At 32.5% G+C, this 24733-nt stretch overlaps 1 protein-coding gene across 1 annotated transcript; it reads right to left on the bottom strand.

Annotated features, from left to right (window-relative positions):
* Positions 1 to 3524: 3524 nt before the first annotated feature.
* On the bottom strand, positions 3525 to 23981 carry poe (E3 ubiquitin-protein ligase-like protein poe). Its single transcript, XM_027343641.2, is given in 7 exon segments — positions 3525 to 4000; positions 4068 to 4789; positions 4841 to 9548; positions 9550 to 10016; positions 10071 to 23204; positions 23304 to 23401; positions 23481 to 23981. Coding segments are annotated over 7 exon segments (19731 nt in total). The 5' UTR covers positions 23852 to 23981; the 3' UTR covers positions 3525 to 3769.
* Positions 23982 to 24733: the final 752 nt, after the last annotated feature.

Here is a 24733-nt window from a genome sequence, read left to right as displayed (position 1 = left end):
CAACGAAAAAATTTCAATATGTTAAATAAAATATTTTCTTTATTCAAATTATAATCAACTTAGAAAAGGCTAATATTTGCAAATAATATAAATTGCATGTATAATACCCGGTATATAACCAAGTATTGTTAAAGCAATATTGATGAGAAGATCGGCCCCACATCCACGTTCACAAAAAACGCCTAATGGTGGTAAAATAATTGAAAAAAATATCTTAAAGACATCAGTACAAGTGCACGGCATTTTTCGCTGTTTTATGAAATCAAACTTCTATAATTTACAACAAATGATAATGAAGAAAAAATCTTGAACGATTCAATTAGTCAAAAATTGATGAAAAATGAAAAGATTTAACGAATATCGACTTATAATAAATTGATCCTTACCGATTAATGAATAGATTGACGGTGCTCCAAAAATAATGTTTCGATTGCTATTTGCAAGTGAATATATAAACCAGAAATCCTGTTTTCCACTAGCAATCAAATGATGAAGATAAAGATAATATCGATGCAACAATAACTTTTTTTTAACTGTAAATTTCAATGATTTGAGAATTTTTTTTAAAATGTTTACTTTATTGTCGTGAAAAACACACACACACACATACAAACAATCGGCAATAATTTATTTTCTTGCTAGATGCTTATGATTTCCTTTTCAATAGACAGTTATTATTGAGAAATAGTAGAAAATATAAAACGCAAATATTGTTGCTATCGCAATAGTGATAATATTTTTAGTTAAACAGGTAAAAAAAAACACAATTTGGTAAATTTTCTTGTCTGATTTGTTTCTTGTGAAACAACTACAATTGTAAAAATATTGTTGAATTACAATTGGATTTGCTGATTGCTTTTATCCCTACATTTGTTCTAATTTCTCTTTTGAACGATTTCGAATATTTGAAAATGAAAATTTTAATGTAGCGAAAAAATCTCAACAGATGGCAATAGTTATAGAAAAAACTGGTTTCAATTTTTTTTCTTGTAAATTGAAATTTTTATAAATTTATCGAATTTTTTTTTGCTTATTTCTTTTAATAATGATATTAAACCAAAAAATAATAAAAATTTTCATGCAAGATAATGGCAAAAAAAACTGAACACAAATTTTTGATTACATTATGGTGATTGATGATAGAAAAAAAACAATAAAAATTAAATTAAATTTTTAATTGAAATGCCCATGATAATCCGAATGATGATAGTGATAAAGATGTTTTTATGAAGAATCGATCAGTGATCGAATGCTAAATTTCATTCATTTTTAATATTTAAAAATGATATATAGGGCATGTATGATGCCAGGTATGAAACCCAGAATAGTAAGGGCGATGTTAATGAGAAGATCGGCATTACATCCTCGTTCCAAAAATACACCGATTGGTGGAAAAATGATGGCCAAAATGATTTTACAAATATCCGTACAGGTGAATGGCATTTTCGTTCAATTAGTTATTTTTTTGGTTGTTGATTCCCGAAAAATTAACAATAATGGATGTGAATTGCAAAAAAAAACAAACAGCGAATTGTCAATACAAAAAACGATCGAGTTCGAAGAATGATTAATGTAAAGTGATTCAATGTTTATGGATTTGAAATATAAGTGATGATGAAAATCAGTTTATTCAATGAATATAAAAATCTTCTTGCATATGAATGTATATACTAATCGAATGATTCAACCATATAGAAAATTTTCATGTATTCTACTGAATGACTGGCATCAGAAAAAAAACACTATCATTCATGGATGGAAAAACCACGAATCAAAACAAAAACTAGCTACATAACCAAATGACTTTTTTCAATGTAGTCGAAATCGACACACTCGGATATATAAATTTCTAAATGAAAACATTGAAGAGATGTATACTACTACAACCATTATGATACATGATGATGATGATGATTTTGATGATAATAAACAGCATCATTATTATACGCACATCGTCTCTTCAAGGTTTGATGAAATCCTATTGGATAGACATCATTATGGTATGAGAAATTGTTGTATGAACCTGTCGATCTTCTTTTACGAATGTGTAAAATGTTCAAAATCAAAACAAAACAAAAAAACCATAGGCATATTATTAATGGCAAAATAATGTTGGACCACACCCTCTACCGTTTTTAACCTAAGCTCTGTCAAATTCCATTGTTGATAGGTTAATTGATCTTATTCAATTAAATGACATTTATATCTAACCTACGAATAATCAACGGATATGTCTGATGTGAAAGCAATATATAACACTTATAAATCATTAAATTTAGAAGGTTTTTATGAAATCCGATCAATATTGTCACAAATCGATAACATACAATTCAATGTTTGCTTTGAAATCATATTATTAAGATAAGATTGTCAATATCGATAAATTGTCAAAATCAGCATCATTAAAACCATGTAACTATCAGGCATTGTTCAATGATCATGCAACATCGTACTTTTAAAAAAATTAATCATTTTAAAAAAATGTTTGCAAGTTTTTGCTATTAATAGTATTTGGAATTCAAGGTTTTAGCCATCTTCTCTTCAAAACAAAATGATGGTTGGATCATTGATGATCGAAAAAAAACGATTAGTCATAGATCATGTTTGTTTAATGTTTAATTCAGTTAATAAAAATCAATTTTAATCATTTTTGTCTGGTTAGTCAGTTATTTAGTGTAATCGATATTTTGTTTCGGTCACAAATCAATCAATAATCATATTAAACTAGAAACATTTTAATCAATTCTAGATATGAATACAATCAATATAATTGATTCAGGAAATAATAATAAAAATACAAATGAAATTTAGGTCAAATCCGAATATTTGCATGTCCATATTCATAATTGATAATTTTTGCAGTGATTGGGAAAGAGTTTTGCATTCATTCATATTTGTCATGTTTTGTTTTTCTTGTTCTAAATATTATCTCATGACAATCAACAATGACTAAACGAAAAATAAGTAAATAAATAACATGTTAGTATGGAATTTTCGGTCTTTATTTCGTTTTGGTTGGGCAATTTTTTTCTCTCTTTTTTCGTTAATTTAGGCTAAATAGATGAAAAAAATCCGATGGATTTAAAATTTTTTCTGTAACTTAATTAACGATAAAGATCAGATATAAAATATTCAAACTTGCAACTGTCAACTGAAATGACATTCAGTGGCCATAACAACCACCAAAAAAACGATATCTTAATCAGTAAAAAAAGTTATCGTCAATATGTTACCATGTTTTCAAATGTTTAGAGCAAAAAAATTAGGAAACGTTATTTGGTATTATAAATAAATCAACATTCAAAACATTTTTTATCGATAAAAGCAAAATATAAACTGATGCTATTGTTATGTATACGAAATATTTTGGCATTTCATATCAAAACAAAATATTTCAATCAAACAATATTTGTATTTATTTGGAAAAAAAAGATAATTTTATTATGGTATCATTAATATATAAATCAATCAACAGAATCACTTGTTTGTTATATTTCAAAGAAAAGTATATAAGAATATATGAATTGAGGAGAAGAAAAAAAACAAAACAAAATTTTATTTCTCAGAAAATTGCTGCTGCTGATGCTGCATTTGGTTTTGCTATTAAGATTTGATATTATTATTTCTTATTATTATACAAATATTTGAATTAACAATAGAATTTGAAAATTTTAAATGAATGAGATTAAAATTGGATGTGTGGAAATATGTAAGAAAAATACATTTTGATTTAATGTTTTAATGTTCACTGCTTCAATGTTCAGCCATTTTATGATAATCTTAATGTATCAGTGAGAAATTCTTCGGGATTGGTGATGGCATTCATTCCACGCAATAAATCGGCTGCATCACAATATTCATCGAATGATGCTGATGGTAAGATGTCATTTTCAAAGGTATCCAACATACGATCGGCTGATTCCATCAATGATTGATCATTATGCCGTATATAATTGATCAATGATTGCGACCAATCGTCATCGGCTTTGATTTCCAAAGACTATTCACCAGAAATAGAAAAAAAATAAATTAGATCAGAATAAATATAAATACAATCCAAAAATTACCTTGAACATAACGGTGTAGAAAAGATTGATCATTGCAAAAAACATTAATGCGGGTTTTATGGTTGAATAACCGGGCAATTCCATAGATGAAATTGTTTCGACATCACGTGAATCATTTGGTAAGCTTCTGATCATCGAACAAAGAATCAAGCGACGGAGAAAATAAAAACGATTTTGTTGCCAAAATGTTGGTGAATGTAACAGCATGACCATTGTTGAATAAAAGAATGGACTTTCTACCTGGAAACAACTTTCCAATAATTTCGAAGTTGATTGCCGCATAAATGATTCTTCAAATGCTGCGCGTTCGCGATCAGTTATTTTTGTTGTATTCATTACATATAATGCAGTGTGCATTAGATAAGGAGTTAGATACAGATTAGATTGCGCGCCCCCACCACCAGTTTCTTCGGAAAATGTTCGTGTATTGGCAAATCGAAGTAATAATAATTTCAAATCATGAACGGTTCCCAGGAATGAATTAGTACCAACAAAATCACGTTGACCAACAGCATCTTGCAAATAGCTATTATGTCGGGATAATGCATGTGCGAACAACGATTCACAAACATTTGGACCCCATAACGGTAATAATCCATTACAACGTGTATTGGCATTATGTAATGACGCTGATTGCCATTCATCTCGAGTACGTGCATGTCGCACAGCATCCATATGACATTCAACATGTACAATATTGAAATGCGTTACGGTAGTATAACCTAAATTTGAAATTAGTGTCAGGAATGAAAGAATCGATAAATCAAACTTACCAATTGTTTTACGAGGTTTTCGTTCTTCGTATTCTTCAACATTACAACGTTTAGTAAACGTATAGATGGCAAGAACTTTTTGCGGTTGATATGCATAACCTTCACGACAAATTGAACATACAAGACCTTTTTCCTCTTTCAATTCACCTTCCATTTTTTTCAATAGATCAGAATCGGCCATAACTTGTCCCTTATCATTGGCTTTCATTCCCAATTCACCAAGCTGTTTTTCACGAACAGCCATTGCAATACGTTTCTTTTCTTCTTTTGTTTTTGATCGAATCTCTTGAATTTTGGCTTCAACTGATGGATTTTCTTTCAATGCATCCATAAGATGCTCCGCCAATGTTGCCATATGTGAATCCGAAAGCACTTGTTCCAATGCATGAATTATTGGTACACCATCTTTTGTGATCAACATCTGAGTACGTTCATGTCCCCGACACATACCGGTCAACATTTTGAGAACATATTTTAAGGCTGGTCTTGATGTGAATTCCTTCCATTCTTCTGAATTAAGAAGAACAAAACTTTTCATAGGCGGTGCATTACGAACAAGATATTCGATGGCCATCGAGACAAATCTTTCTTCAATCATACGATCTTTTAATCGTGCACCATTTTGATTAAGTTCGATAGCGGAAACAAGCGAACAAAAAAGCTCATACCAATGATCGGGATTAGCAACTGATAAATTTTGCGTGTCATAATCATCGAATTCAAAATAAGGTCTAAAATTATTAATCATGGTAGACATTTTTTCAGAATGACCAATGGATAGAAAAGTTAAAACCCTCAAAATTCGATTGTTTAGTGAGGCAACATTACTGTTGAAAATAATTGAATCCGGTGATGATACTGAATTCAAAAGCATTTGAATATCATCAGATGAACCACAAGTTTCGCGATTGAAACGATCAAATACATCGAATTCTTCTTTACTTGCTTCGGCTAATAATGTTTCCATTATGGCCAATAATTGTTCAAAATATGATGGTTCGCCAGGCGATGATGGTGATGTTAATAGATCGGCATGTGGATTCTTAAGGAATAATCGTACAATACCCAACATGATACCTATGGCATTCAATTCGGGTTCAATTAATGCACGTCGATTTGAGATGACACGAACACAATAGCCGAATAATTTTAGTAGTACAAACAAAAGACTACGACTACGATTATTAATCTCTTGTATTGCCTGGAGCCGTTCAAGCATAACACTAAGGCCATTTGATTGAGACATAATATTGGCCAATTCGAACAATTTTTCATCATCTTTAACGATCGATTCTTTGTTGGATAAATTTTCAATAAATTCTTCTGTAGCATCACCCATCAGACCACGTATACGATAGATAATTTTCATTGTTGGCCCATTGATAGATTGATTAGTCAAATTGCCAGATCCAGAAGCAGCAGCCAGATTTGCGCCTAATTGCAAGGCATTAACAGCGAGAGTATCGATAAGTGAAATTTCTGAATTAAGATTGAATGCTCCTCCGGCCCATGAATGTCCGCTTGCTTGTTGTTGATTTTGTTGTTGTCCAACTTGTGCATCGGCACAAACAATTTTTTTGTAAACTTCTTTAACCGACAAATCCAATGATATAATTTTATTATTGACCAACAATTCTAAACCGGAATCATCTTCCAACAATGAAACCAATTCACATTCTTGACAGATTTTATTCTTTATATCACGCATCAGCGGTCCCATACCAGAATCTTTTGAACTATATGGATTTCCCAACATTCGGCCTTGTAAGAAATCTTCCTGTTGTGGATCTTTTTCCAATGAAATAAAAAATTCATCAGCATCCTTTTCTTCAGGATGAATAATCGAACAAAGACGCTCGAATATGAATACCGGCGTTCTTAAATCTTGGAGGGTGCATTTTTTCACTGATTCAATGCAAACTTTCATAAAATTTATTGTTTCAGCACGGGTACCAGTTGTAAGTAATTCCAATAATTCTAACAATGCAGCCTGTGTTTCGTCAATCATTTTTGTTCGTTGTACTATCAATTTTCGTAAGGAAAGATAGCCATCCAAAACAAAACCGACCATCGATGATTTATGCACACGACGAATACGTTCATCACGCATAAATAATTGCATCAATTCCACTAATTGCCGCAAAGCTGAACCTTGAGAAAAATCCGAACTCAAAGTGGATTCTTCCAACTGTTTCAGACGATCAATTTCGGTTGATATTAATTGACCAAGATGTTGAAGCAAACCACAAAACGTCAAATAATATCGCCAATGGTTATTTTTTGCAATGTTAATTGTCTTGGCACTAAATTCACTGAACACGATAGATCGATATAGATCATAAAATTCCAGACCGATTTCACCACCAACATGACAAAGATCATCCAAAAAAGATGTAAATAAATCGATCAATATACGTTGTTTACTTGTCAGACGTTCAAACAGGGCCATCAATAATTGTCGGCATGCTATTCGTAATGCTTTTGATGTAGGATTGAATAAAACTTCTTGAATCCATGTTGAACTTGCAATTCGTATAATAAAGCATTCAGATTTTAAATTTCGAATCTGTCCAGTTTGATGTAGATATAACCAGCGAGCAAAATATTTTTTCTGTAGATAATCGTTATATTCAGTTATCACCACTGAATCAATGACCGTTTCAGATGAACGTGACGGAATTTTCATATTTCGTTGTTGCCATGCTGGAAATGAAGCTGTTTGTGAATCAGATGAGATCCAATGATAAAGATCCACTGAGACTTTGACATTTAATGATTCGAACGGAATTCGTGTTGGTATCGAATTTTTAGATGAAGATAAATTTGTTGATTGTACGGATGCTAATTGTTCGACTATATTAGCAGATGATTGTATTGTTTTTGATTGATCAGATTTTTTCGGATCATTCAATGCTGGTTTAACAATCAAACCGTATAAGATACGAAGACAAGGCAATGTAATTGCTTCAAGTACAGCTGGTGATTTGTTCTGCAATGACAATAGAAACAATTTCATTACACATCGTAATCGTTGTTCCCAACAATTGTCTTCATTTTCAAATGATGTAGCCAACAATGACATTTCGTGTCGGATAGAACCGAAATCAAATGTAGTCATAAATCGAGTCTGCAATACGGAACCAATTTTTTCGAGCAATAAATTATTAAATTCTTCAGTGATTTCCAAATCATCTTTTATCAAAAGGCACAACAATGCACGAACTTTTGCTCGAAAAGATGGTGTGCCAATACGAAGATTATAATCAATTAATTCACGGAATAAATTTGATGAACTAAAAATTGTTTTATAACGTGGATTATGCACGAGAGCTTTAAGTAAGATAATACAATGTTCAATCGTAGCACTTGCACATCCATAACAACGACCAGATTTGAAATTCATCATCAAAGTTCCTTCATCTTCATTCGATAATCGTTTCTTTTTAGTTTCAACACCTCGATAATATTCATCTATTGTCATTTCTTGTTTACCAAGTTGTTTCTTATATAAAGCTGATGTTGATGTCGCAGCAATAGAAATATCAACCAATGTGGATGATGATGTTGACGATAATGATGTGGTTGAACCGCCAAATGTTCTGGTGATCATATCGTTTTGTTGCTGACGATGCTCCTGTAAAAGACGTTTAATATCATCCAAATTATGGCGATTATCATTTTGTCGGTTATCATAATCCACCAATTCTTTTCGTGTGTATAGAATTTTTTGCACGATTTTCGACAGTTCTTCAAAATGTACACGACAATCATTACTATAACGTGATGCTAATTGATGAATATATCGATTGACCAATACTGATGAAGAAGATGAACTATTAATTGATGAGGATGTTTGTAATGAAGATGCAACCACATTTGTACCGCCACCATAATTAGTTCCATCCATACCGCTTCCATCACTACCATATAATGTACTATGATAATCTTGTGAGAATAATAGTAGATTCTCCAATGTTGGCCGTATTGATAGGATAATCTTATATAATCGATCTGCTTTATCCAACAACGCATTAATGGTCTGTACAGCTTTTGCTCGATCTTCTTCATTCTCGATAGATTCGACAGCGGATGCCGTGAATCTTGCAGTGAGCACATAATCAAACTTGGCATATTTACAAAAACCACAAGAATTGCAAAGAAAAGGATCTTTTTCATCATAATTGATGGCACGACATTTATGACATTGAAATACATTCTCACCACAATTCGTACAAACACCCGGATTGGCCAATACAACCGATGAACAACGTGGACATTGTAATGTTTCAGTAGAGAGATGTGATTGCTCATAGAAATCACTATATTCAATCATCAAGTTACAAGCGACGATAGGCAGTGTAAATTCAATTTTAACTTCGGACTGAGATGGTGCTAAAGTTATTTGTTTAGCTTTAAACCAGACAGTATTCTTATTCTTCAATTCTACCACCGATTGTACACAACGGTTATTATAATAGATGCATAATGTTTTAACCATTTTTGATTTTTTCAATTCGGAAATTTTCACAGTAATTTTCGATATAGTATGCGCACCATTCAATTTCACAATCTGTGTATTAATCGTAAATCTTGAATCTAATTTCATTGCAGAAAGTTTAACGGCTACAAAATCTACTTCAGGATTATTACAAATGAGACAAGGTTCCGTTTCCAGATAGTAACCATTTAAATCCAATAATGATTGTAAATGAATTATAAATATTGGAATTTGGATGTCGAGCTAGAACTTGATTCTGATAACGAAGCAAACCGATGGCAGAATCAGCATATGAACGTTCTGTGTTTACTTGTAAACGAGCCGAATTCTGATCAGAATGTTGTAGTTTTGATATAGACAAAGTAAAATAGCCCAATAAATCGACGAATTGTGAAGCACGTTTTCCATAACAGGCAATACTTGGCCATAATTGCCAGAATAAAGAAAGAAATTGCTCTTGTTGAACGGGTTGCAAAGATTCATAGAACATATAAAGTAATGAATGAGTAGCCCAACGCTGTTGTGATGAATTTGATTCCAGTAAAAAGAAACGAATAAAATGAGAAAATAGATGACGATCCAATACGACAAATACATAGCAACAAATGAATGATTGATGATTGCCGTGTGATGTGGATGGCTTTCCTGCATCTTTGATAGTTTCACCTGTTTTATCATCTGTAAAATTCATTAGAAAATCTGTGTGAACAAAAGAATTGAATAAATAATTACCATTGGAAATTAGATTGTTGGTTAGATTTTTCTCTTCCGGTTTTCGATTTTTATTATCAGATGACGAAAATAATGCTAGGCTTAATAATTGCAAGATGATTGAAGAGATTCCTTCACCGAATAGGAATGAAATTCGAAACAAGAATGGTATGATACGAATTTCATGACGACAAAGTCGTTGCCAATTATGCACACGTGCAGAGGCAATATCCAGACAAGCTTTCAGATATTCGACAAGATTGATTAATTGAGAATATGGAAGATTCAAAAGACGATGTTGATCTGATGACATCATTACATTAGCTTTATCTTCACTATTTTGTATAACTGTTGTGATGATTATACGAATCAATTCATCTAATTGTTCTTCATCATCAAGATCTTCTTCAGTTATACCTAAATCTTGTAATTTAATTTTCATTGGATTCGAACTATTTGATGATGAGGAATGATCGAAAAAATGCATGACAATAATACGTCGAACCGAACGCAAATTTGTTTTGATGGCATAATAATCACGTACTTGACGGTAACGTTCTTTTGAACCACATAAATTTGATAAAAGTTTTCGAACTTGTTTTCGAATATAAGGTGTTACAGTCGGTAACATCATATATTCACATAATGTTTCAATCCATTGTACATTAAAATCGATTGAAACAATCGGTTTCAATGACTGTAATGATGGTGATGATTCTGCATCCATACTTGGATCTTTATTTTTGTTATCATCGCTTTTGGTCGATGATTGCTGTTGTTGAGCGTTCAAGAATACAATCAATTTTTTCAATTGATAAGGCATTCGTAACGACATTTCCGTTAATAATTCCGGATAATGAACAAATGCATTGTTTGCAAATACAAATGAATTGATTGCCGTACAAGTATTTGCTAGATTGATACTAGAATTGGTAACATTATTCACAACAACAATGCCGGATGTATCTTGAGCTTGTTGTGAATTTAATTGCTGATTTGATGCAGCCACTGGTGCTGGGGATGATGGTTCAGAAACTTCAGGCAATATGGTAAAAAATGGCCTTAAATCTGTAGGTATAAACATTGAATTCAATACTCGATTATCAGGTATGCAGATACTTTTCTTCGAATTATATTCAATCGTAGATCGATCATATCCTTGTGATTTTATTGTTGCTTTATTATCTGTTGAATCGTTTTCATTTGTTTCGGATTGAATTGCCATTTGTCGCCAATAATGTTTCAATAGGAGATGCAACATTGTATAACAGTAGTCTAACACATTGGTATTGGATTGTATCAATTGTGCAGCAGCTAACAAAAGGCTTTGATGTATAGCCGTTGTCAAACTCGAAGCTTTAATACTATCTTCATTGAATGTTACAGTTGAAGATTTTATTTGTCCAGTTTGTGATGGCGAGATCAATTTACGGAAATTTTCATTGATCGGTAGATCTTTCGATAAAAATGCTTGCCACGTAATCGTTGGGAAACGTTTGAAATATGATAAAAATATATTGAATAATCGCATTGTCAATAGATGGATTTCATTTTCTGCTTTATGTTCAATACGATCTTTGTATAGTGAAATAGATTTATTATGGACACGTGATTTACTATGTGTCGGACTTGTTGTCGTATCACTAGTTGGTGGAGCCGATTCCAGGACATTTGCTGTTGCTTCACTTGACAATTTATTCAACAAATGACATAATAATTTTTTAATGATTTCATTGAAAATGGAAGCAAATTCTTTCTGATCAGATTCGGTATAATTAAAATCGGTAAGTATAGTTAGAACTTGTAGAAACGGAATTGCCTGCATGCCATTCAACTTGATTACATCATCGAATGATTGATTCATTTGTTTCAATAAAGCTAAACAAAATTTACTGGCTACCATTCGACGAAGTCGTTTTCTATTCTTTAGAATTTCTTTTTGCTGTGTTTTTGAATCTTTTTCTTTGGATTTTGTTTGTTGACCATCACTTGTGTTTGATGATTGTTTATGAGATTGACCAGCTACTAGCAGAGTAGAAGAACTAGCACCTGTTCCAGAAGAAGATACAGGTTGTCCACTGCTACAACGTTTATTTGCGATTGCTTCATTGGATTTCGAAATCTGTTTCGTACATTTCAATGATTGAGTTGATGCGTCCATTGAAATCAATTCATCATCATCATCATCAAATTCATGTTCTTCTTCTACTTCAATTGATTCCATAGTTGTATCTGCCAATTTAATTTCATCATCAAATAATTCTTCATCATCATCATCTGATTCTGAATGAACAGAATAATGTGAACAAGCTTGACCTGGGTCAGATTGTTGTAATGATTGATGATGTTCCTGACTTGATTGCTGTTGCCTTACAATATCGTCTTCATCTTCATCCGGCAAAATATTACTTGATGAACCTTGTTGCTGCTGATTTCGTTGCCGTTGTCGCTGTATACGCTGCCGTTGGTAATCAGCAACTATTTCCTCTAAGGTACGATTTGGCTGTTGCCTTTCATTATCGATTTCAATTGATCCTGATTCAACACCACCGCTTGCTCCTCGTTGTTGTTCTTCCAAACTCAATGCAATAGCTATTTCCATCATTTCATCTTCATCCATGGCTTCAAATTCATCTTCTTCATCATCATCGTCATCTTCGTCATCATCATCGTGATCATCATCATCAACGGGTACATTTTCAACCTCTAACACTTCTTCTAACGGTATGGATTGTTGATGTTGTTGTACATTAGCACCATTTGAACCAGAATTTATTGGAAACAATGGAGGGGGAGCAGATGAGCTACCGCCGGATAGAGCACCATTGTTATCGGAAATTTCTGGCATGCGTGAAATCGATCCTAAATCTAATTCTTCATCATCTTCATCTACATCTACATCATCATCGTCATCATCATCATCGTCGTCATCATCATCTTCGTCTTCGTCATCATCGTCATCATCATCTTCACCTGTGATTGATTCAAATATTTCTTGTTCACTTTGTTCCTGATGTTCACGACGAAGATTGGCCATAAGATCTTGGAAATATGGAAATTCACTATCGATGTTAAGTAAAAGATTTTGATATGGATCAAAATTCGTATCTAATATTGATTCGCTAACACGTTCCAAAAGGCTTGCAGATGCTGTACTATGTCTTTGGTTTGACAATGATCCAAATAGAGATCCTGATCCTTGACCACTACGTCCACTACTACCACCATTTGTATTTGATGATGTATCTGGTCGATTGGTTGTAGTCCACCAACTAGAACTAAGTCCAGAGGATCGTGAACGTCTTGTCGCACCTTGTCGATGTAATAAGCTTCCACCTGATGACCCTGATGATGTTGATGGTTCTTGATGATTAATAGATACATTAGCTGTAGTTTGATTACGATGATCAGCAGAATGTCGAGCGGAATGCCGTCGTTCACGATGACTTTCCGATTTACCATTGAAAGACGATGATGAATTTGATTGTTTTGATGCTGATGATGTTAAAGCACGATTATTCGATGATTGCCTTTCCATATGATGACGATAAACACCGCTTGAAATTGAATATAAAATTCTTAGCAAGGTTTTTTTCGTTGCAAAAGAAATTCGCGGATCCAGAGAACAAAGCATTTGTACGACTAATTGAGAACATTTATTTATCACTTTCTGTTGATTATCATTTTGTTGATCAAAAGAGCCGGTTATTGATATGATGGCATATGTTGATGAATGTAAAATAAATACCAATGAATCGATTAATTGTTCCAAACCATGGTAATGGCCGACCATATTCAATGGACTAATCAAATCATTTGATGGACGGCGTAAATAAAGACGATGAAATAAATCAACAAGATAGCAACAAAACTGTACAGTCGAAGTATGTGGATCATTGGAATTTTTACTAAAATATTTTAGTATGAAACGGATAAAATTTTTAGGATATTCATGTACATTTTCACGGAACCACAATAAATAATAACGAAATACATCAATATCATCTATATGATTAAGATTTTCGATGCCATTTTCGAAAAGAATATCACCACGATGTTCATCATATTGAGCACGTGATGGGAATAATTTTGTCAATACCATACAAATTGATTTATCCAGACGATTACTCAAAGATATGGTCAATAGTTTCGAAGCGATAGATAATGCGGTTTCACATTTTTGCTTAAATTCTTGTCCATTACTTAGTTCACGTGCAGCCATTATCCAAATTATTGTCGATGATGATCGCGGTTGTTGATCAACGTTCATTTCTGATGTTGATTTCGTGAACGATATTAATGAATCCAATACATCTAATGAAGTCGCAACTAAACGATTTAAAACAATGATAGAATGATTCATTGATTTCATTGCGACTATCAATTCATCATCTGTGATACTTGGAGCATATAGAAGCAAACGTAACTTTTGAATCGGTGATTTTATCGACATAGATGATGGTGGTTGCATTGTTGACTGTATTAATTTACGCCGTAAATCATCGAATGATGCAGTACCAGTTCTATTAATATTGGCAAGTGCCGCTGTAGTTTCTTCTTCATTCACAGATGGTAGTCCAACAAGATCACGAAGACGACCATAAACACGAATTGAATCAACAATAGTTACCTGATTTGGATCACCACTAGGAGCAAATCGTATGCTGAGAGTATTTGTTTCGATCAATTTTTTCATTTCAGATCGTGTAAACGGTATATCGAACCATCGATGACGATTGACAGCTACCCAAACGGTGCGACCAAATACTTCAATAGCTGTAGGCGCACGTGCTGGATCACATACACCAAGATTAACTCGTACACCAGCCATTACCAAATCAAACGAACCGGTTTGTGTAACTGTTATACTGAAACCATTCGGCTTTGTACAAGCAATGTACATATTGGTTGAATTTAGGCGATTTTTTATTTGTTGAACATTATACACTTCCAATACATCGGATCCACCAAATTCAATATCATTCATCAATGTACATCTTTCGAAAAAATCTACAGCAAAATGAGGATTTGATTTATTCGATGTCGTTGCTGTAGATGTTTGTTGAGGTTCATTCGAACCGGCACGTGAGGATGATTTTGACCCACTACTTTTTGTAATGATCGATGATTGAAAGCTGGGTATTTCATCAAGATTATAAATTTCCGGTTTAAGCCAGAAATTAGTTTGTTCTTGTACAGAACGATAAAATCGTAAAGAACCATCATCACATAATGATAATAATGTCGTAATTTTTGATTGATATTGATCATTGAATTGAGTAGAAATCGCGACAAAATCAATAATTTTTTTCTTTGGTTTCAATTCTTGAATTTTTATACGATTCGATTCAATCATGAAACAAACAGGACTATTCGTATGGGTTAATGCGAAAATGAGACCAGGATGTTGTAAAACTTCAGTCCACTGAAACAATGGTTGCTGCTGTGATTGAATTGGTGGAGAAGTTAATGATGAAGATGATTGATCTGGTTGCATGGTTGACAATGAATCTTGTTTCGATGATTGTAAATCCAATGATGTAACATTTGTAATGCTCTGATCATAGATGTTTTTTATGCCAAATGGTGCACAGAATGAGCAACCGGTAATAAAACTAACAAATAACATTTGTAATAAATGTGAATAATAAATGGAAAATCCGACTACTGTTGGTGGATTATTTGAATTCCAATGTTTTGGATATGAAACGTTAAGTGTTGATGTAACATAAAATACATCATTTGATGATGAACATTTTCTTTCTGCATTCAATTCTTCAGCATAAATATGGCCACGACTCGAAAATATTAGTATAAAACGTTTGGTTTCACCATTACGATCTTTACATGAGAAAAAAGTGATATCACGAATTTTTCGTTGAGTGATTACAAAATTATAAATAGGCTGATCACGATTTTCCATCGATAAATCATAAATTTTGATAAAATCCAATGTTACAACAGCCAACTCTGTATGACGATCAGGAAACCAAAATGTTTTGATTATATGATTATTATTATCAAATGACATTGACAATGGATAATGTCCGGTAATTGCTCCATTTGCAGCTAGGGTAAGAATATGACATTCTTTGAGACCGGCTATAGCTATCAATTCATCATTCAATGGATTATTCGATATTGTCGTTATTGTGAAAGGAAACGATATGGCTGCAATTTTTTGTAGATTCAATTTTTTCCGTGAATTTGAATAAACTTGACCAAGTAATTGATTCAGTTGTATAATTGATAAACGATTTTTATCATGTGCAACGGCCAACAAACATGGATAAGTTGAAGGTAACTGTTGTTGTGATAGATTCGAGAAATAATTGTTATAAGCATTAGCGCCGATAACCAACATTGATTGATAATGTACAACTGAACCGGTTGAGATGGATGAATGTCTAGTCGAATGTGATTGATCATTTGTCATTTGAACATTTTCAATAACTGAATCTTGCCAAGATTTTTGAACAACCATTAATTGTTCACATTTTTCCAGATGCAATGAGTTTGTTGAACTATGAAGAGCATCAAATGATTTTTGAATATTCTTTAAAAAGCCCAATTCTGAGTATATATCGAAAAAATTCTGCAAAATTGGTACGAAAAATTCGACAAGAGAAATGACAGTATCCGATAACGGTACGATATATGACATAAACAATGAACTATAATTGTCAAGATTTTCATATTTCAAACCAAAACGTTCATAATTTTGTACAATCATTGGATTGGCTGAGAATTTATTACGTAACATTTTATAATTATCCGATAATTTTGATTGATGTGCTTCAAGCGAATATATTGATGTATACCAATATTTCGAGATACGTAAGGCGCGTTTTTTATCGGTGAATGTAGTTTTTTTACTATCTAATTGATGATCAGATTTACTGCAAGTTGATGCTACCGTTTGATGATGTTGTTGTGGATTACGTTTTTTCAAAATTTTTTTATCCTGATCATTCGTATTTAGTTGACGTTTTATTAATGCTTTACATGAACCATCTTCTTTCGCACCACAATCACAGAAAAATGATCCATATTTTGAATAGGTTATATCATGATTTCGATGACAAACTTTTGCGCATACTGTACAAACACCAACACCATCCAACATTTTACAGGTATGACAATGATACCAATGTTGATTGATAAAGTCTTTAGCTGTCTGTGTAAATGTACATAATTGTCCAGCTAAATCTTCTTCATCTTCATAATCAAGATCCATTTCATCATCGGTATCGATTATGGCAGAATGTTCAATATCAACATCAAATTCATCATCGATAAACAATCGATTTGAAATTGATGAAGATTTTATTTTACCATCTTCTTTTTTCTGTTTAATATCCTCTTCACCACAACTACCATCTTTACGATTTTTAAGAACAACATATCTATATTCCAATGCATTGAATATATCAGATATGTAGGCAAGCATCTGATAACTGGATTCAAGTAAAAATCGTTGTTTTCCATTGCCAATCGATGATGATTCAATTTTGTTCAACATTTCTCGATTACAAAGATGATCTTTTATCATTTGAAGCCATTTCATTACTTCATTAATTAATCGAAAATGTCCATATATCGGTTTGCCCGGTATGTATTCGTGATCGAAATTACCAGTGGATGAAATTAAATAAACAAGACTGGTGAAAAGACCAGAAAAATATAGGAACGTATTATTCGAATAAGTGATGCACGTATCATTCAACAATGATTGAACAATTTGAATAGTAGCCTCGGCTACAGATACGAGTACCGCTTCATCCATTCGACCAGGGCCTTTGATAATGTTACAAATGAATTTAAAAAATAGATAAAGATTGGCATTACATGAATCATCAATATAATATGATTGATTATTTGATTTGGTTTTTTCACATCGTTCACCACCACCATCATTTTCATCATCATCATCATTAATACGTTTGAACAAAACTAGACGAAACCAATGGGTCAACAATTGAATACGATTTGGATAATCGAGTAATTCATCTGATAATCTGACACAGAGACGAATTAAACCAATATCTTCGGCAGATTTTTCCGTTTGTGAATACAATGTTTTGATCAATTTCATTATGTCCACAGCATAATTAGATGTGATCAATGGATGTTCAGTAACTTTGATCAAATCTAATAGGCTATAATTCATTTCTGAAAACAATGGTTGCTGCTGTTGTATAAGACCAGTAGGCGTTTTCGGTGAACTATTACCAAGAAATTCTTCAAATGCTGCTACTCCAGATGATGAATGCTTGAGAATTTTTCCGAAAAATCGGAAAAATATTGGTGAACCAGATTGAAATATTTTGACAAATTTTAATTGATCCATTTTTTTCAATTCGATGAATAATGGGTGATTGAAAACGGATAGAATAAAAAATGCATTGCCAATAAAATATGGATAAAGTATAAAACTGTATGAATCTGGATCAATATCTATTTTTGTTTGATCATGATTGGCAAATAATTTGTGTAAGATTTGATATGTCACCGATGTTTGATGATTAATCGATGATGATTTAGATACCAATGAATTGGATACAAGATTCGATTGTAGCATTAAACATGTAACAAATGGATCACTTTGTTGTGGACAATCTTTTTGTGAATAGATATATTCCGTGAATTTAAATAATCTAAACATAAATTGTTTTAGTTTAATCCATGTGATATTTCCATCACCCGTATCAACCGATGTTACTGTAGGCATATCGATAGCACATTTTTCATTAATAAATGCTGACAATTGATAAAGATGATTTGCTTTGGTTTTTGATTGTGAAGACGAAGAGGTTGTTGAACGGCTCGCCAATTCGATCAAAGGAATTTCAAAAAGAACGCCTTTTTGTAACAATGCTGGTAATTCTTGATCAGTAATATTACAATCACTATTAACATGAATACGATCCCATTGATCGATTTTCGATACGATTGACTGTGGTAGATAATCGATAATATTTGAGGCAATTTCCGATAAATGAGAATCAAATGAATTTGATGAGCAGATATTCACCATCGAACGATAAAACAGATATTGCATGTCAGCTGAATTATTACGGCCAGCTTGTGATAATGGCCCATCATATAGTAGGACGGCATTAATCTCTTGATGTATCTTATCAAATAGACCAAGCATCAAGGATAGATATTTGTCCATTAACATTTGTGAATCATCTTCGTTTCGATTTTTTGATGATCGTTTAAATTCCTCATGAAACAAAAATATTAATCGTTCCAGATAAATATCCATAGTGAATAAAGTAAAAAATTTCGGAAACTGATATGATTGAAGAGGCAAGAGCTGTGATTGTTGCGTAAGTAAAATATTTTTGAAAAATGTAGGATCATTCGAAGTGGATTGTGTATAACGAAAAAATGACCAATTGATACACTTTAATAGTTGATAGTTGAACTTTAAAGAATTGAATTTTCGTACCATATCTTTGATTATCATCTCGATATCATTTGAATTAGTATCACCTTGTTTACCAAGTAGTTCGGAAACCCATTGACAAATAGGTCGATTATTTTCGAAACGTGGTAACCATATACACATGTTCAATATACGAGCAGCATCAATAGAAACAAAAGAATTCAATTCATCTTCAACTGATGAATCAACCATCGATTCAATATCACTGAGATATTGTAAACTTGGTGGCAACTGATTCATTAGACGCCACAAAGTGCCGAATGTATAATCCATAGCACAAAGACCAAACAAACCAAATTGCGGATAACGTAACACCATCGGATTTCCATCTTCACTTTGATGATCACTCTGATGGCTTTGACGTGAATCAAAATCATATTGATATCCAAGAAATCGCCACAAATTTAATAAAGAATTGTAAAATTGGTCATAAGAAAGTGATTGAAATCCAGCCAGCATAAAATTACAGGCAATACCATCAAGTTTTGGTTTGAAATTTCGCAGTGATGAACATTTCGGTGTCGTTATGGTAACATCCATTAGGTGATAGAATCGAGGATGTATGATGAAATCGAATACATTCAAATTGTTTAGATTATCCACCGTTGTCTTTAACGAGGATAAAGACGGATTTCGATAATCTGAAATCAAATGGCTGAAATAATTTAGATCCAATTTTTTATCAGCAAAAAATTTTATGTTTCTAAATGAATCTGGACATTTTTGTAATTTTTCCAATTTAACTTTGATAAAATCTTCTTTTGATTTTGGTGGCATACGAATCGAACCTGTTTGATCATTATTGAGGTTGACATTTAATAAGTTGTGACTAATCTGTTCAAAAAGATAGGCCGGTGTATCGTATAGATTTTTACACATATATTCAAATAGATGTAAAATACGGCCAATGTATAGAATCTGTGCAGCAGATATTGAACATTTATTAGCAGATAATTTAATCGATATTTCATTCAGTGCTAATCCAACCAATGAAAATACATGTTTTCGTTGAAGCAATTTAAGATTGTGAAACAAAAACAACATCAGTTGAGCATGTTCAACATTTAAATCTTCTTGGAAATCAGGACATTCGCGATTGAAAAATGCAACTTCGCCTTTGAAGGAAAGAGCTGATTGTTTAAGTTTGTTGATAAAACCTCGCCATATTTGAATGGTTGTGGAATTGAAATCACATTTTATATCTTCTTGTTCTTTATGCTGTCGTAACAATATGATTTGTGCCAAAATAGCCAAACTGCGTACACCATGATGTAATGGCCATGAACAATCCGATTCGAGACTTGGTTTAAAACCAAGATAGGCAAGCAAAGAATTTTGTTGTTCATCAGAAAGTATCTGTACGGCGACTAAATTATGCATCAATGATGTTAATGAAGTGGAAAATCGATAAAATGTTCGTGATGACAAAGGCGATAGTGTTTGAACATTATCCATTTCAGAATCTAAATCTTGAATAACATGGGCTAATACAATCAATTGAGCATCGGTAAGCATCTGTTTAAAATAAGATCTTAGTGCATCAATCGTCGAGCATATAAAATAATAGTTAAGATGACCCAAAATCGATATGACTAGTTCATAATGACTATCGATATCACGTTCAAGCATTGTCTTCAAATCCGATGTTTGTTTTGATATTTGTACTTTATTTTCACTGCTAACATTGAATTGTTCGTTAAATGTTTCAAAAAATGAATGTTGCATATGTACATCATCTTCAAAAACTTCATCGTCATCTTTGCTATTGGTTGAACGATTATTTTGTTGGTGCTGTTCAATGAATTTTCTTACAATCGATGTGAATTCATCCTCTTGTACATCTTGTTCATTTCTTGAACTAGCATTCGATTCGAGTGTCAATTTACCAAGTGAATGACGTAATAATGTTGCACGACGATAACCGGCAGATAAATAGCTGAATAGCAAATGAATGAGATTCAAATTACTTGATACAATCATATCAATTCTTTGCCAGGCAGAATAATGACCAAATTTGTTATATTTGAATATAGCATTCATCGTACGAATATTTCCCGATGATGTGGTGGTCATGGAATTCGATGTTGGTATCGATGTACGAGATGAACTTGGACTCAATTCGGCCGGTGTTGTCGCAGGTGTTGTAGTGACACTACCCATAGTTGATGGACATGGTTGAACATTGAAGGAGAATTTTTTGAAAAAATTAAGCTCATGAATATTTTTATGACCACTGGAATCATCAACATCATCCAATTGTTCTTCAAGCATATTGTTAGTTTGATCGCCAAATTCAAGATGAAGATCATTCAATAAAAGTGACATCAATTTTAATGCATGCTTAGCCAACGGTATGCAAAGGAAACTATAACCTTGTTGACGTTTATTCGATGCAGTAGGTTTTGTATTCAAAATCATTTGTAAACCGGTAAAGAGTAGCCAAGCGGTGAACATATGAGCATTCTGGCTAATTTGTCCGGCTACACGATTTGAATGGCGAAAAATATCAAAAACTTTATCGTATAATGATAAACTTTTCTCGATGATATCAAATGTCAAGCGTTCAGATCGAGTTAATTCGGAAGGATCAGCCAAAGAAATAGTAGCTACTGATAATAATTGCGATTGATCAATTTGATTCGCATAGGAAATTAATGAAAGACAAGCCATTAAAGCAGCTTGAACAAGTACTATCATTTTCGATATACGATCACAGCTTAACGGTTCCAGAAGATGATCCAACATGAATATATTATCAACTAGTTCAATATCGGCAACTAAACAATCACAGATTAGATCAAAATGTGCACCATCCAAACGATGTAGACGAAGATTAGCACCCTCTTCAATGGCCAATAAATGTAATAGATACGGACGTAACAATGTATAATTATTGATCAGATTTAATATTGAAGTTGAACCACCAATATATTGAAAATACATTTGATTATGGCTAATCAGATAAGAACGTATCTGTTGTACGGATTGATGTTTTGTGGTTGAAAAAACAGAATTTAAATTTGATTGTTTTGAAAATGATTCATTAGTAGCAGCTGATGATAATAATGTTGGCGTAATAATTGTAGCAGCAGCAGTAGCAGCAGAAGTTGTAATCGATGCTTTTTGCACGGGTGTTTGTTGGTTCAATGAAATTGATGAAGAAATGTTGGCCGCATCGATCGATTGATTCGCAGCAGTGTTTGAAAAAATAAACGGTGTCAATAGTTGATCGAAAAATTCTTCCTTAGAATTTCGTTCTAACAGGCTTTGTGTCAATCGTATGCGTTTGACAGATGATGATTGAATAATATCAGTGGTTGAAGGCGATGAGGTTTCCGAATCCACATTCATAACAGATGAATGTAGTCGCAATGTATCAGGCATCGATTTCATACGTAACATTCGACACAATGATATTAGATCATGTTGAGTTAGAACATTATTTTTTGATGCCTTTTCAAGATGATTATCATCCAATAACATAAAGTTCAAAAATCGAATCAAACGATATTTGAGAAAATAACGATAATACTCATCGGTGTCAGCATTCAATTCCTCAATATTTCTGATTTGCTGTAGATATTGTACATTGAATTCAATATAATTATTTTCATCATCGTTATAGAGAGAAATTTCATTCAATGAAAATTGCAAGATGTAGACCAATATTTCTGATACTATCGATAAATAGGTACGTGAAACTTTTTTCACAATATGGGAATAAAGGACAAAGATAGAAGAAAAAAATGAAAAGGTTAAGGGTCATTACTTAGATTTCCTGAAAATTGTCCTGAACTTACTAAGATGAGTTTCGGTAAGAAGTACATGTCCGCATAAGGTCATCAAAGGCATTAGATATAGGCGTTCACTTGTTGCAAAATGAGTCATGTTTTTTTTGCTGGGTAATGATATCAAAATGATGCAATCAAATAAATGTAATCCAAAAAAGAAAGAAAATAATATCTCAATCAACTTACCACAATTCCATTGTTTTAATTAATGATTCCATATCTTGACGAGATATGGGCGGATTTGTTTGTTGTATGGCACCGGTATTTAAACCTTTGACACCTATACCACCGGAAGAAGTTGTTGATGAAGATGCATTTTCCAAGAATGTTGTCCATGATTGTGGCTGTGATGATTGCTCAACATCAGTTTGGACAATATTCGTTGACGATATATCATCAATAAATGCTTTTATTTGATCGGAATCAAATGTTGAGTGTTGTTGTCGTTGGTCATTATTGACACTATCATTTTCGGCTTTTTGTTGATTTAAACATGTCAAATAATGACCCGTAAAAAAATCAATTAATTGTTTTAGACGTTCTTTTGTTTCATCCATTTTATATGATTTTCATCATAAATGGATATTAATGAATCATAAATGTTGTTGTCAATTTGCACACATCAAGAATATAATTTATTTTCACTCACAACACGGATGAATGTAGGTTTCAAAGCAGACAAAATCTTTGTTTTAAAAAAATGCGTCGTATGGATAAAATTCTCTGTTATAAGCTTGCCTAACTATCAAAACGAAAACACAAACACAAATACACAAAAGATCTTACATAAATTTTTTCCAAATTGATAAAGCAAGAAGACAGAAAAAAACAAAAACAAAAGCAAAATGAAAAAAAATCCACTTTTTAAAACGAAGTTGTGTTCGATACAAATAAATGAAATGAAAAAAAATGTCTTTGAACGATATGATGTTGATGATATTGATATTTTGATGCAGATCAAAAAAAAACTACTAAAACTCAAATATCACCATCTACAACAACAACTATAGCAACAAACGAATCAAACATTGATGATGATGCCGCTCTTGTCGATGTTGAGGGATTTTTTTTTGTTTGTTTGAAATTTTCTAAAAATAAATGAAACAAATGATGAAGTTATACTGGCAAAGAATGAAAACTGAAATGAAATGTCAACCAATTATGTGAATCGAGAACAAACACACACACACAGGGGATCAAACATGAAATTCTAAATTGGAATAATTTTTTTTTGTTCAATTCGACGGCGTGTTTTTTTTTGATGATAATGATTGACAAACACCTATAACTATCACCTCTTTCCTTTCAATGATGATAATGAATTTGAAGAATCGGAATTTTCTCGAAATCAAATTTATGAATTTATTAGTCACTTCTAGATGATGAAATCAAATGAGTAAAACTTGGAATATTTAGATATTAAGAATGGGAATGATTCG

The sequence above is a fragment of the Dermatophagoides pteronyssinus genome, unplaced genomic scaffold, assembly GCF_027571235.1.
Source record: "Dermatophagoides pteronyssinus isolate colony J.1.1.1.1 unplaced genomic scaffold, Derpt_VIB-CSIC_2022.12 sq0007, whole genome shotgun sequence".
Taxonomy (NCBI): domain Eukaryota; kingdom Metazoa; phylum Arthropoda; class Arachnida; order Sarcoptiformes; family Pyroglyphidae; genus Dermatophagoides; species Dermatophagoides pteronyssinus.
The sequence above is the reverse complement of the archived record's forward strand: the minus strand, read 5'-3'. Positions and strand labels throughout refer to the sequence as shown.